Source organism: Triplophysa rosa, linkage group LG4 (genome assembly GCF_024868665.1).
Source record: "Triplophysa rosa linkage group LG4, Trosa_1v2, whole genome shotgun sequence".
NCBI lineage: Eukaryota > Metazoa > Chordata > Actinopteri > Cypriniformes > Nemacheilidae > Triplophysa > Triplophysa rosa.
In genome coordinates this window covers 29,383,859-29,398,096 of record NC_079893.1, presented here as the reverse complement: position 1 = coordinate 29,398,096, position 14,238 = coordinate 29,383,859, and the positions used below count along the sequence as shown (strand labels likewise).

Genomic DNA, 14,238 nt, shown 5'->3' with positions numbered 1-14,238 from the left:
ACATCCCAAAATATTATATTTCGCTTTTTTTAAATGAACCAATTTTATGTGTAAAATGCAATATAAAAGTGGTATCACATATTATATTTGTTCTTTTTATGAAACATTTTAAAATGTAAATTAAACCAGTAAATAAAGGTAGGCTATTTGTTAAGCTTTTTCTAACAGAATGGTGACGTTATAACACAAGTACATGAAGAAAATTGAGTGACACCACATTTGTGACGTCACAATTCGAATGTAAAAAAGACACATAAACGTCGGGAAATTTCAACATTTTAATTTAACTTAAAATAAATACTACCAAATGGCAATGCAAGTCCTCTAGGGGCCACTTGCGCTAATGTTTTGGTATGAAAACAAAACCGCCAAAGACTAAAGGAAAGATATAAAAATTAATGAGGGGAGAGAGTGAGAGAAACACGGCCGACACCGTCCTTCATCCCGACATACGAAAATAAATACAACTCAATTACATCTATAGTACAAAAATACGCTGAAATAAAAAGAAAACTCGGCCATTCGAACAACATTAAAAAACTGAGGAGTTGCTGTTAGCCAGACCAAATACGTCACAGCGTAAAAATAACGATTGAAACGGTAACGTACAATCACACACGCCCACTCGCAATGACCAACCGCAACAAATACCGTCAGTTTCCGAAACGTTCACTGGACCAGGTACACACAGGATGGGATCTACAGCAACTCATCGCCGTGGAAACAAACATCCGTATAATAAACGTCCTCCAAGTAATTTGTGTTTCAATTCGCTGTTTTTTATTTTATTTTAGTCATCCGAGAACTCACATCTGCAGTCACACACAATAACTGTCACGCGGCTTTTGTCTCGGGCTGTGACGCGTGACAAACAGACGTTGCATATGTACATCACACGGTGGGCCCGGGGTCTTTCACGCTGATATTGCATGGCTCAGTTTCACATATCATGAGTTTGTGATCTGATTTCAAACGCACACGTCACGCATACGATTTCCACAGCTATGGAGACGGCGTCAAAGCAAAAATAAACCTAAGAATAATGGTAAAAGAGATGGAGAGGTTTGTATTTACATCTTCTGGAATAGTCCAACGTGAATCTTAACTCTTTGTGGTGAGGGTCAGTGGTTGATTCATCTCTCTCTGTGCTGGTGAGAGAGATAACATACCTGTTGCTCTGTACAATAAAGGTGAAACGTCACCCAAAATGACTGACACATTGTCCGCAGAGGCGATTTCTCGGGTTCGGAGATTTCTCTAGCAATTTACGCTTATCAGAGGTAATCAGTTAAAGGGACAGTGCACGCAAAAATAAAAAATCATCATTTATTCACCCTCACATGTGACTGTTTTGAGAAATGTCTCAGTAATTTTGTATCTATACAATGGAAGTCAATGTTGTTTGGTTACCAACGTTCTTATCTTCATGAAACAAAATCATACAGGTTTCTCATGACGTGAGGGTGAGAAAATGAATGACTTTTCATTTTGGGGTGAACTGTCCCTTTAAGGACAATATGTTCAATACCATTTTTGGGTGGGTTTCACCCAGCGGTGAGTTGATTTGAGTGAATCTCACCAAAATGTATCCGTGTCACATTTCACCCCGATATTAAAAAGAATAATGAAAATAATATTCTAGGACCAATCATTTTTTTAAACATTTTATGACTTTTTTTATTCAATTACAATACGTCTTAGAAACATTTAGTTATATTTTTGTATTACAATACTTATTGTATTTATATAGTTTCTACTGTATCACAATAAATATTGATATATGCGTTATTTAACTCTGTATAAGTCATTACATGATGCATAAATAGGCTACCTTACCATTTTAATAAATCGATTTATTTTCGCGACATTTGAAGAAATGCGCTTAATTTGTTAAGAAAAATACATCATTACGGTACACAAAATTGTATAGTTTATGCAAAATGTACTTGTAACTCTGGGGTGAAATATGAGTCGTTCGCGACATTTTTCTGAGATTCCCTCATGTTGTGAATTGCCTGAGAGATTATACAGTAACGGCAGCTGTTTGTAATATGGTGTATCTGCAACGTAAACCTTCATATCGGAGCGCGAGGATAAAACAAACGCAAATATTAACACTGGCGTCCTGCGAAACACTTTTTCACGCTTTTACCGAAAAGCACGGAAAAGGAACGAGTGTGTGCGTGTTAAACAAAATTTGTGAGCCTCGCCGGAGCAGAACTAGCCCTGCTTCTAACTACATGTCCGTCCATCCGTCCGTCGGGCAGATGAGATCCACACACATAAGGCAACATTTTTGGTTTGTTCCCCATAACGGCTCTTTTTAAAGAAGTGCAAAAAAGAAAAAGGTCATCGACAATACTGATCATGTCCCCCCAAAAACACTGTCCATGGTCTGTAAACAACAAGCAGAAAGTGTACAAGACTCGTGGGTTGACTAGCGTAAGTCTCACCCAACTGTGCAAAACCCCTTAAAGTCCCACATCAACGAAGAAACAAACAGAAAGCAACAGAAATTGATTCCCTATGTCTATCAGTAATTGATCGGAGGGGGAATGAGGGGGAGGCTCTTTCTAGCATGGCTACGTGGATAAATGACATCACTCCCGCCCGCTGGCTGAATAAGAAAACTGTGGGAAATGTGGTCTCCGTTCCTCCGAGTCCATTCCATCCTCATCATCTGCAGAAGAAGAGATAAACACGTTATATTATCAGCAGACTGATTTTTCCATTGGCACCAATAAAAAGTACTTTACAGGAGGAGCGATAAGCGGCAGTCAGATTTTCACAACCAAACAGTGAAGAAACAAACGTCTATTGCATTGTGTTGGGCTGGGAGCTGAATGGAACTTCCTCTTCCTGTGCCACGGGGAAACGGTCTCCAGGAAAAGATAGAGAGAGTGGAAGAGGAAACGGCGTACTCACACTTCTCTGGCGGAGTGATGGTGATGGTCTGTGCCGTGAACTCCTCGTCAAAATATCTGGTGTCTGTTTCGGACGACACCTGGGGCATAAAGGGAGGAACCAGCTGACCAGAGAGAGAAAAACAGAGAATGTTACATAATCACATTGCATTTTTAACACGTGAACATGAACGCATAAATAAATGCATACAAATTCTTTATGTGGTACAAATGGTTACAATTATAGAAACATATACTGTAGTTATTAAAGGGATAGTTCAAACAAAAATGCTGTCATCATTTACTCACCCTCATGTCAGATCATACCTGTATAAATTTCTTTGTTCTGTTGAACACAAAGAAAGATATTTGGAAGAATGTTGGCAATTTTCAGTTGTGGAACATCATTGACTACCATAGTAGGAAAAATTAAATGGTAGTCAAAGGTGCCCCAGAACTGCTTCTTTTTTTTAAGTCTTCAAAATATCTCATTTTGTTTTCAACAGATCAAAAATAAACAATTATGTTTTTTTCTAATATGGTAGTGGATGATGGCCCAGAACTGAAAATTGCTAACATTCTTCCAAATATCTTTCTTTGTGTTCAACAGAACGAAGAAATTTATGCAGGTTTGAAACAACCTGAGGGTGAGTAAATGATGACAGAATTTTCATTTTTGGGTGAACTGTCCCTTTAATGTACACATTAGTTTGTTTTACATATTATATTACAGCTTACAAAGACATTTTTGGGGAAATGACTTGCACAGATTAACTGTTCACCACAAAACTAGTAATGCGCACAACCAAAGTAAATAAGATTTCATGGGCACTTTTTACCTTTTTATCATAGACATGTTGCCAGTCCAGCGCAGTGAAGAAACTGTGTCTCATGATTTCTTTAGCATCATCCGGGCCGCCTCCGAGTCTTCCGAGAACAAAGACAGTTTACTATTCATCAGGTCTCACAATACAAGCAAAAGGATTTAATGTTGTTCGATTTAATTCTGTAATTTACTCACCCTCACTGAAATAATGTCAGAACTATTGTGAACTATTACTCTGAAGTTATTACTAACATCCCCCCCCAAAAAAACACAAAACCTCTCATAGTGGATGCCAAAAACACACATGCACTGACCTCTTATTGGGGTCTTTGATGAGTAATCCGGAGAGTAATGACTTGGCATCCGCTGAGAGGGTTCTGGGAAATTTGATCTCCTCCATCAAAATCAACTCAAAGAGCTTCTCATGGTCCTGATGAAAGAGATACGAGCATAAACAGCTCATCAAAACAAAACAAATCTACTCTATGCAACACGCACACAAACAATACACGAAACCCTCAATGTATCAACAATATTACTGTGTCATACCTGATTATAAAAAGGAAGGCGTCCACACATCATCTCATACATAACAACACCCAGACCCCACCAGTCCACTGCTCTCCCATAATCATTGTCCTCCAACACCTGATCAACGAGCAATCACATTAATCTTCAAAATCTGATCAATCAATAGTCACATTCTTTTCCAATATCAAATCAATCAGCAGTCATATTTTATCAGTACCTGATCAATAATCGATCAGTCACGTTATTCTTCAATACCTGATCAATAATAAATTCTTTAAAAATATGATCAATAATCAGTCACATTACTCTCTCAAAACCTGATCAATAATCAATCAGTCATTATTTTTCTAATCCTGATCAATAATGTTTTCCAATTTTAAATTAATATTCAGTCATATTGGGTTTTTTCAATAAGTCACATTACTCCTCAAAATCTGATCAATCATCAGGCCACGTTAATCTTCAAAATATGATAAATAATCAGTCATATTGCGCTCTCAAAACCTGATCAATAATCGATCAGTCATTATTTTTCTAATCCTGATAATAATAACAATTAGTCATGTTATCTTTTCAGTACCAGATCAATAAATCAATAAGTCACAATATTCTTTGAAATCTGATCAATAATCAGTCGTCATATTTTTGAATACCTGATCAATAATCAAGAGTCATTCTTCTTCTAATCCTTATTAATATTTAGTCACATTATTTTCCAATATCAAATGAATAAGCATTTGTATTATATTCGTCGTTGATCAACAAACAATCAGTCACATTATTTTTCAATACCTCATCAATAATAATAATAATAACATACAACAATAATAATAATTTGTCATATTATTTTCCAATATTAAAACAATAAGCAGTCATAATATTTTTTAATACCTGATAAATATTCAGTCAGTCACATTATTCCTTTAAAGCTGATCAATAAGTAGCCATATTGTTCTATTAATACCTAATAATTGAACAAACATGCACATTACCAATTAAAATCTGATCAAAAATATGTCCCATTTCTCAATATCTATTCAATAATTAATCAGTCATATTATTTTCCGATATCATACCGAAATTCAATGTTATCCTCCAAAACTTCATCAATATCAAACAGTTAAAATGTGTTATTTCAATCATGCTGAATTATTAACGTCCAGTGATGTAATAGCTCAAATCACGACGTGGAAGTATGACTCAAATGACCAGGCTGTGATGTGACATCATACATTTAAGATATGATGACATCACCAAGTTACGAGTCAGCACAGTTACAACATCCATTTGCAATACCACCCTTTGATATTATTAAACTGAACCCTCTTCTTCAATTTCAATAATTCTGGTTTAAATAAAATAATTCAGCAGGTACGTTTCTATTTATACCATGAGCCGCTCAGTCACGTCTAGACACCTGCGGCTTGTGTCTATTTTTATACAAACGTTAAAAAGGCACAGGTCAAGTGTGGTCTTGTTCCTGCTAAACTCTTCTATTTTAAATATGATAAGATTAAATAATCATGACAAAAATGTCATTTACTCTGATTTACACAGGTTTACATTAAACAACACATCACTATCCCAGAACCAGACTGTAGAAGTGCTGTGTTCTTCTGTACCTCAGGTGCCAGATACTCCGGGGTCCCGCAGAATGTTTTCATAGTGGCGGCGTCCGTGATGCCTTCCTTACACAAACCAAAATCTGTGATCTTTATATGGCCGTCCTTATCCAGCATGAGGTTCTCCAGCTGAAAAACACAGGTTTGGTGTATTATGAACACATTATACGGCTAATGAGATTTCAGAGTGAAAATGTTCAATATTAATACGTGCGTTTTGTTTACCTTCAGGTCACGGTAAACTATTTTTGCGGAGTGCAAGTAATCTAACGCAGAAACGATCTCAGCGCCGTAGAACCGGGTTCTATCCTCCGAAAACACACGCTCTCTTGACAGATGAAAAAATAGCTGCAAGAACAAGTTCAAAGGAAATTAAGAGAAAGTTGAAAGCTGGAAAGGAAAAACTACGAAAGTTAATTAGAAGTTGAGGACAGGAGCAGATTTTTACCTCTCCTCCGTTCACATATTCCATGACAAAACATAATCGATCCTTCGTCTGAAACGAATACTTCAGTGACTGAGAAAAATAGAATAAATAATGAACAATACTTTCTATGTTTTACTACTAAAGATTATGTACGACTTGAACATTTAAAGCATATGATGAAAGATATCACTCACAGTTAAAAATGGATGTCTAGTGTTTTTCAGAACTCGACTCTCTGTGAGCGTGTGAGCCACTTCGTCCTGAAAGAGAGAAAAACAGGACGGTTTTAGGTATAAAAAAGTTTTAACTTCTCAGTTATATTAAGCGGCAGGTCTCGCACCTTAGCAATAATGACCTCCTTTTTCAAAATCTTCATCGCATAATACGTTCCGCTCGCTTTCTCCCGCACCAGAATCACCTTCCCGAACGTTCCTTTACCCAGTAACTTCAGATAGTCAAAGTCACTCATTGTCTGTTGATGGCAATAGCACAGTGAGCACACGGTTTATGAAACAGCATCTACTTCTCTATGTTACGACACATCTACCTTTCGTTTGTGATGACTGGTCGACGTGTCCATCTCTTCCTCGTTGACGTTTTCAATCTGCGAGATGGGGCTACACAAGATTCCCTCCTCTTCCTGTTTGGCGAGCTTGTCCGCCACCATCTGAATGGCCTCGACCCACTCGTCCCTTGTTACCGAGACAACAAAAGCACAGTCAGGACCACTATTAAATCTATATCGAACTATTTTATGTTTTTCTATATATAATCAATACACAAAAAATGTCTTCTGTATGGGTCGTATGCTCAAACCGTTAAAAACAAGAACTCATTTTGCATTCAAAATACCCCCACCTCTCGTCAGGCGTGTCCACATGGAACGTGCGCTCGATCACAGTGGTCCACTGCAGGCACCTGATGATAAAGGTGTTGGGCTTCGGTCTCTCTGTCTTCATCAGCTGACACTCTGAGAGAGATAAAGACAATGAAAGGGAAACAGTAAGAAAGATGAGAGAGTAAATAAAATATGACAGAATTCAAATGTTTGGCTTAATAAATGTAAACAAAAGAGGATACTTTCAAGAAAGTGTGAAACCAATCAGTTTTGGGGCACTATTGAATGACTACCATAGTATTTTTTCTACTATGGTACTACTACTATGGTTTGGTTGCATTCTTCCACATATCTTTCTTTGTGTTCAGAAGAACGACAAACTGTACTCCGGTTTGGAACAACTTGAAGGTGAGTAAACGATGAAAGAATATTCACTTTTGGGCGAACTGTCCCTTTAAATGTGCCATACACAGCACGGTTGATGGAACACTGAATCCAGCAATGCGTTCAACTTTTAATGTCCAGTGTCACAATTTACTAGAGGTAATATTAACTACTATTGTTAAGGTTGCAACTTAAAAATGAAAAAAATCAGTTATCGAGCAAGTACATAAAAAAAACTCACCACAATATCAACAATATAAAACATATATTTATAAGATTATGATTTAAAAGTTAAACCATTGGATCCGATTTTGCCAGAAATGTCACTGTGATGTCATTTGACTTTAACCCCCGTAAAAATAAGTACGTAAAGTAACCTGCAATTTTGAAGTTCAAACAGAGATGGCGATAGAGAGACAAAATCACAAATTGCAGCTTTAAAGAGGAAATATTTTGTAATTCTTTTTGGTCTTACTTTGGTTTATGGAGTGTCCAACAACAAGTTTACGTACATAAAAGGTGTAAAAACACTTTTGTTTTCTAATAAAATGCAGTTATTATTACCTTACTTCTTGACTGACTCTCAAATGATTCGTTCGGCGATTCATCTGTCAAATCCCCTCCTTTCTGTCAACCTACTCTGCTCTGACTGGTCAGACGGTCTAGTCTGCTGTGATTGGTCTACCGCATACAGCGTCGCAGTGTCGCAAATGGATCGTAGGCGAGCAGTACACCGAGTGACGCAAATCTGACACAGAGCTGAAATTAGAACGACGGACGACTCGTTCGGGTGATTCTGAGTCGACTCCTTTTTTCCCAAGCCAATAACGTTGTTATTCGTTTACTTTCGGCTTCACAACTTGGCAGACTGCTTACATTCACACACAGCAACATTACACACTGCAGGAAATGTCATTTTAAGGACATTGTAATAGTTACTCTTTAAAGGAACAGTTCACCCAAAACACAAAAGAAGATACTGTGAAGAATGTAGGAAAGCAAACAGTTCTGGGGCACTTTTTTCCTATTATGGTGGCCAAGAACTGTTTGGTTACAAGCGTTCTTCCAAACATCTTTCTCTGTGCTCATCAGAACAATGAAATTCATGCAGATCTGGAACAACGCGAGGGTGAGTAAATGATGACAGAATTATTATTATTTTTTGAGTGAACTGTCCCTTTAAATCTCTTTCGTCAATCATTCCTTGATTACTTGATCAGTCTGCCGAGTATTTTTAACATAAACTTGAATGAAATCCTATTTATTTTGAAAACAACAGCATCAAGTAAACATGAACAAGTACGTAGCAAGTATGCAGCTAGTGTGAATCCTAGTGTTTACATTTTTATCACTTGACTTAATAGCATTTATCATTGAATAATCTAGGCAGTTTGAGACTGTTTCAAAAAAATATATAATATGTGTCGCCCGGTAAGCAATATATTAATTTTCTATATTTTGAACATTGCCATAGAGATGCATGTCTGCTGTCTTCACTGTGAATGATTTAGTCCGACTCATGTTGATGACATCAGCAGCACAGTGATGTTATTCTTGAATCTGTTTCTTCTGAACTTAGTCTAAACTGGATAACAGAAAATGCACTTACTTACCGAGAATGTCACATCCACATAAAACAGTGAAGAAATGACAAATGTATCAAAAGGTGTGGGACAATGATAAAAACACTTACTGGCCACAGAGAAGTTGTTGAGAGGATACGCCAAATCAGCATCCTGCGGCTTTTCTTTATATCCGATAAACGATCCATCCGTCTTTAACAGGAAGTACCGCGGCCTCCAGTTCTTAATGTATTCACCTGAAATGATCAGACATAGGAAAGCATGCACAGTTATTCAATATGCTATTTTTATTCAATAAAAACTGAACACATTTGAGATATGTCTCAGGTCCCTCGTTCAAAAAAGTCAGCGGTTATCTCTTCGTAAACGTAAACATTGATTTCTTATCGAATAAGATTTACTTGTTTCTCACCTCTTTTCTGAACCCAACCCTCTTTCACTACGTTCTGGTCATTCATGTTGGCTCTGAGGTCAGAGTTCAACGGTCAGGGGTGAAAGAGCCCAGAGCTCTACTTCCTGCTTGTTGTTCTGTCCTCGTCTCTAGCTCGTCTCACTCTGTTCTCCTCGCCTCTCACTTTCTCTGCTACGTTGTGATGTAATGTCTCAGCCTCTCTTCACTTTCACTCTCTCGGGACCTTTCAAACACTCCAGTGGTGAGTCAGCCTGGAAGAAAACAACAAACACACACACGGATCATTCCCTTCCGCTTCTCCCCCTCCGCCACACACACACTTCCATGAGAAATAAAGTCATTGTTTGGAGTGGGGAAACATTTCCCACCCCTTCCGGTGGCCCTTCTCTTCCTCCCTCACACTGGATGCTGCATGTGACAGCACGGCCAGGAGACAACAAAGACACGCGAGCCATTTCGCTGGGCCTCTTCTCCGGAATCTGAGGCATTCCATCTTTGGAACTGAGCTCAGAACCGTATAATCAAATAAAGACGCATCTCAGAATCAACCCTTGAACGCTAGAATCGATCTTAACGTTTCAACATCAATCGTATTATCCCAGAAGCAATCCTAGAAGCTTAAAAGAATCAGCCTTGACATTTTAAACTCAATCACAGAACACCATAAGACATACTAGAGCGAGAATAAAAATATATCAGAATATTAGAACTTTACAATTTCAGCACTTTAGAATTAAAACCTGAACCTCAGCTCAGAGGCATCATTTGAATCACCTTAAAATGAATCAACTTTAAAAAAATGTAGAATTAAGCATGGAAATCATTTTTTAATAAACAGAAGAACCATTAAATCAACGTTGAAAATCATATTGGAATCAACCATTGAAGAATCAACTTTGGATTCATCTTAGAATCAAGCTCAGGAATCATTGCAGAATCAACAACAGAATCATACAATTATACACCCTTTAGAATGATCGTATCAAGCACCAGACTCATTGTAGAATCAACAAAATAATCATGAAATCAAATTTCAAAATCACATCACAACCAGCCATCCAAGAGTCAAAACACGAAATCACAAATTGCTGCAGCATCATACAATCAACTTTTAAATCATCTTACAACCAAGCTCAGGAATTATTGCAGAATCACCAATTGAATCACATAATCAACTTTTGAATCATCTCAGAATCAAGCTACAGAATCGTTGATTGAAAAATTAGCAAGTGAATCGCATAATCAAATATTAAATCATATTACAATCGAGTCAAATCTTGAAAAACTTTGAATCACGTTCAGGAATCACTGGAGTATCAACAACAGAACCGTACAATCAACTTTTGAGTCATTTTAGAATTCATTTTTTTAATCATTATATAATAAATAAAATAATATATTAATATAACCAGGTTTCAAATCACCTTAGAATCCACCAGCCAAGAGTTCAATTTTCTTCGAATCAATATCACGAATCATTTCAGAATTAACAATAGTGTAAACAAAAGAATCATATAAACATATTTTGATTAATAAGACTATCAGCCTTAAAACATTTGATTCGTCCTTGTTCATTTACAATTTAAAATAAAGAATTTACAATTTAAAAGTATACAATTTTATAGCCAGATTAATAAAGTCATAAAAAAGAAATAAATATGAGGGATAAAATCATTCCCAGCATCATCACACACTGCATACCATCCAAACACACGTTTAGTTGATCGGGAAAATCAAACCATGTGTCATCTTTACATATTGTGAAATTGTTTTGGGGGTAAGCTACAGTCACCGTCGGATGTTGCTATTGTCATTGTGGCACCCCCCAAAATGAAGTGTGTGTCTGTGTAAACAACCTCAACCCAATACATCAATACATCAACACACGCGCACGCTTGGGCTATCCTGTGAAACGCATCAGTTACATGCTCGTGTTATGCATTTGATAAAAATAACCACTGAGGTTAAAAATAACGATACGTCTAGAAAAACGCAAGCCATCTCAGCCAATGTCAACAAAAACAATGGCGGACACGGTTGGGCATCCCTGCGCCCCGACACTCCACGATCACACGCACACACACAATGATCTGTCAGCAATTAACAAGACCAGTCAGTTCACAATAAACACACAATGAAACGGCGGCTTTTGTGTCCAAGGGCGTGAGGTGTCATATCCAGCCGCTGTTATATAATTCATCGCCTTCATAATAAATACAACACGGCGGACTGAAAGCTCACCAGATCGGGCTCGTACAAAAACAACAAACGTGCATACACGGAGAGCGTGCATGCAAAACACGGCTGTACTGTGACAATACAAACACATGCATTTTCGCTGGAAGACGCGAGTCGCGTGCGCTCTCCATTTGTGCACGGAATGCGTAAAATGGTGGACGCGCATCAATAACATGCGGTGTGAATGTGTTTATTATGTCTTAAATCATGTAACAAGCCCACAATCGAAGCCTCAAATATCCAGCAGCATCACGAGCAAGGCCGAGTGGCAGCATCCCCACCCGCCCGTCCGCCGGTGATGCTCCAGCGCGGATGCTCGGCCTTGCCCGTGATGCTGCCGAGCAGAAACGACACCGCGATGGAGGAAAAATAAACAACACGAACCTGGCAGACGATCCGCCAGACGGTGGGATCGGTTCCACGCGCACCCGGTATGAGACAAACTCAAACCCGCACGCAGATGCTGCCGTTGCTTCCGCCGCCGCCGGTCGGTTCATGAGGAAAACGGAGGCACGCGCGCCCGCGATGTGGCCATCGTGTTCGTCCGCTCGCCGTTACTGCTGCGTTACCCCGGTGAACCGAATGACCCTGAATGAATGGTGTAACCCGATGCAGAAAGCGCGGTGACGGCGCACCCCGTCTCCAACACACGAATTTAGCCGAATCCCACTACTGCCAAGGCTCGCTTGTTAATATTCATGAGGCGAACTTCTCCAATGGACGGTTGCCGCACGACGTCGGCCGGGAGCTCATTAATATTTATATCCGAGAGCGCTTTCCCATTCAACTTTCCGGAACGTCGCGGGAGCTTATTCATATTCATAACGCAGTCGTTGCGTCTATTGGACGATTAGCACGCAGCGTCAGTTTGGATAATCAATTTTAAATACACGGACCTTCGCAGTAGTAGGATTGGTAAATTCGTCTCCAGCTCCGGCCATTCAGAGGAGGAAACCTCTCGACGTCACACCGGAGCCCGTTTTAACCGGACGCTCCCCCTTCTTCGTCTCTTCCTGGCTTTGTCGCTTTTGTTGGACTCGCAACACTAGTAGCCTATGTATGAATAAAAACGATATATAATCTCCTTCACAAACCAAAAAGAGACGTTTCATTATCATACAGCTGTCTTAAAATCACTTGATTTGCCGCCGATGACGGTGACAATATTACACTCACTGCTGCGACTATCCCGGGACAATGAGGGGCCCGCTTTGTCTAATGAATTTAATGAATGCGTCCCGACCCAGACAATAGAAGTTGCACAAAAGACACCAAAGAAAGTAATAAAATAACCTATTCTTAAACCATTGTAATGAAGTCAAATGATTAGTCACTGTTTTTCATAAACACATACACTGTACATCATCATCTGAATGTGGTTTCCCTTACAAAAATGTACCATGGTTTTACTACAGTTAAAATTGAAAAACCATGGCTACTGTAGTAAAACAATGGTTATCACAAAATAACCATGGTTTTGAAACCCATGTTTTTGTAAAAACCATAGTAAACGATGGGTACTGTAGTAAAACCATGGTTTTGCTCTAAGTAATCAATGCAACAAAAAAAAACATGGTTACTACATTTGTACCACAAAAAGACCATGGTTAATTTTCGTAAGGGTTATTGGGATTTCTCAGAGAAAGTTGCTAGATGTCTCCCTCTTGTGTCCGACACGTAAAATGGACGATAACGTGACCAAATATAAGAGTCAAGAACAGTAAACATGGCCTATAGGTGCTGTATTGCAGAAAATCGCGATGCAGAGTCCCATTTGATCTGTTTAGCTGAACATTCAATTGTTCAGTTCTTCTCAGTTGTACACTTTTCAAAACAACTTGTTTAAACTCAAATATTCTTGTTTAAACTAATATATCATATATTGATAAAACGGTTTATTCAAATGTAAGAAATGCATGCATATAACAAAAGGAAATGTTGGACATAAACTATATAAGATGAATGTTTCTGTAATATGGCCCCAGGACTACAAGTGAAGTCAATGAGTCAGTTCATGATAAGAAACAGACTGGTGGTTGAAGTAATTATATCAACTTGAAGTAGACTGTGGTTCAGTCTGATACCATAAGCCAAAGAGTCTGATTCAGACCGAGGCGTTTTGAGACCCACACCCAGATCAAGACATTGAGAAACTAGACCCACAACCAGACAGAGGGCAGGTGGTTTTGAGACTTTTTTAGTATTGATAGGATTTTTTTAGGGAAGTAATAGGACGTTTCTTAAAAAACAAACACATTTTCCCTTTCCTGTTATTTAGATATGAAACAAACAACATTTCTCATCATTTCAAAATCAAGTTCTGTTTGAAAGATGTGTTTGTGTTGCATTAGTTTCAATATTTTGCTATGCTCGTCATTTTAATTTCATCATTTTATTCAAACTGATATCCATGCTGATTTGATTTGATGACTGCAGCATCGATTGCAGGAAGTATCAGTGTCACTGCATGCGGT

General features: G+C 38.3%; 1 protein-coding gene across 1 annotated transcript; it reads right to left on the bottom strand.

Moving 5' to 3' along the window:
* Positions 1-260: 260 nt before the first annotated feature.
* On the bottom strand, positions 261-12,434 carry akt3b (v-akt murine thymoma viral oncogene homolog 3b). The gene is made up of 15 exons (XM_057332523.1): positions 12,149-12,434; positions 9,527-9,777; positions 9,225-9,350; positions 7,168-7,279; positions 6,857-7,001; positions 6,650-6,781; positions 6,504-6,569; positions 6,331-6,399; positions 6,108-6,230; positions 5,883-6,011; positions 4,279-4,377; positions 4,044-4,159; positions 3,743-3,830; positions 2,926-3,028; positions 261-2,680 (listed from the first exon to the last, which is right to left on the bottom strand). The coding sequence occupies exons 2-15, from the start codon at positions 9,570-9,572 to the stop codon at positions 2,601-2,603; spliced, it is 1,434 nt and encodes a 477-aa protein (XP_057188506.1). The 5' UTR covers positions 9,573-9,777; positions 12,149-12,434; the 3' UTR covers positions 261-2,600.
* Between the last annotated feature and the right edge of the window lie 1,804 nt (positions 12,435-14,238).

Excerpts from the sequence above, each read along its gene's own strand:
- akt3b (XM_057332523.1), bottom strand. The coding sequence starts at position 9,572 with ATGAATGACCAGAACGTAGTGAAAGAGGGTTGGGTTCAGAAAAGAG. Across the intron at positions 7,280-9,224 it reads CAACAACTTCTCTGTGGCCA|AGTGTCAGCTGATGAAGACA; the intron begins GTAAGTGTTTTT and ends TATCTCTCTCAG. Across the intron at positions 6,231-6,330 it reads AATATGTGAACGGAGGAGAG|CTATTTTTTCATCTGTCAAG; the intron begins GTAAAAATCTGC and ends TTGTTCTTGCAG.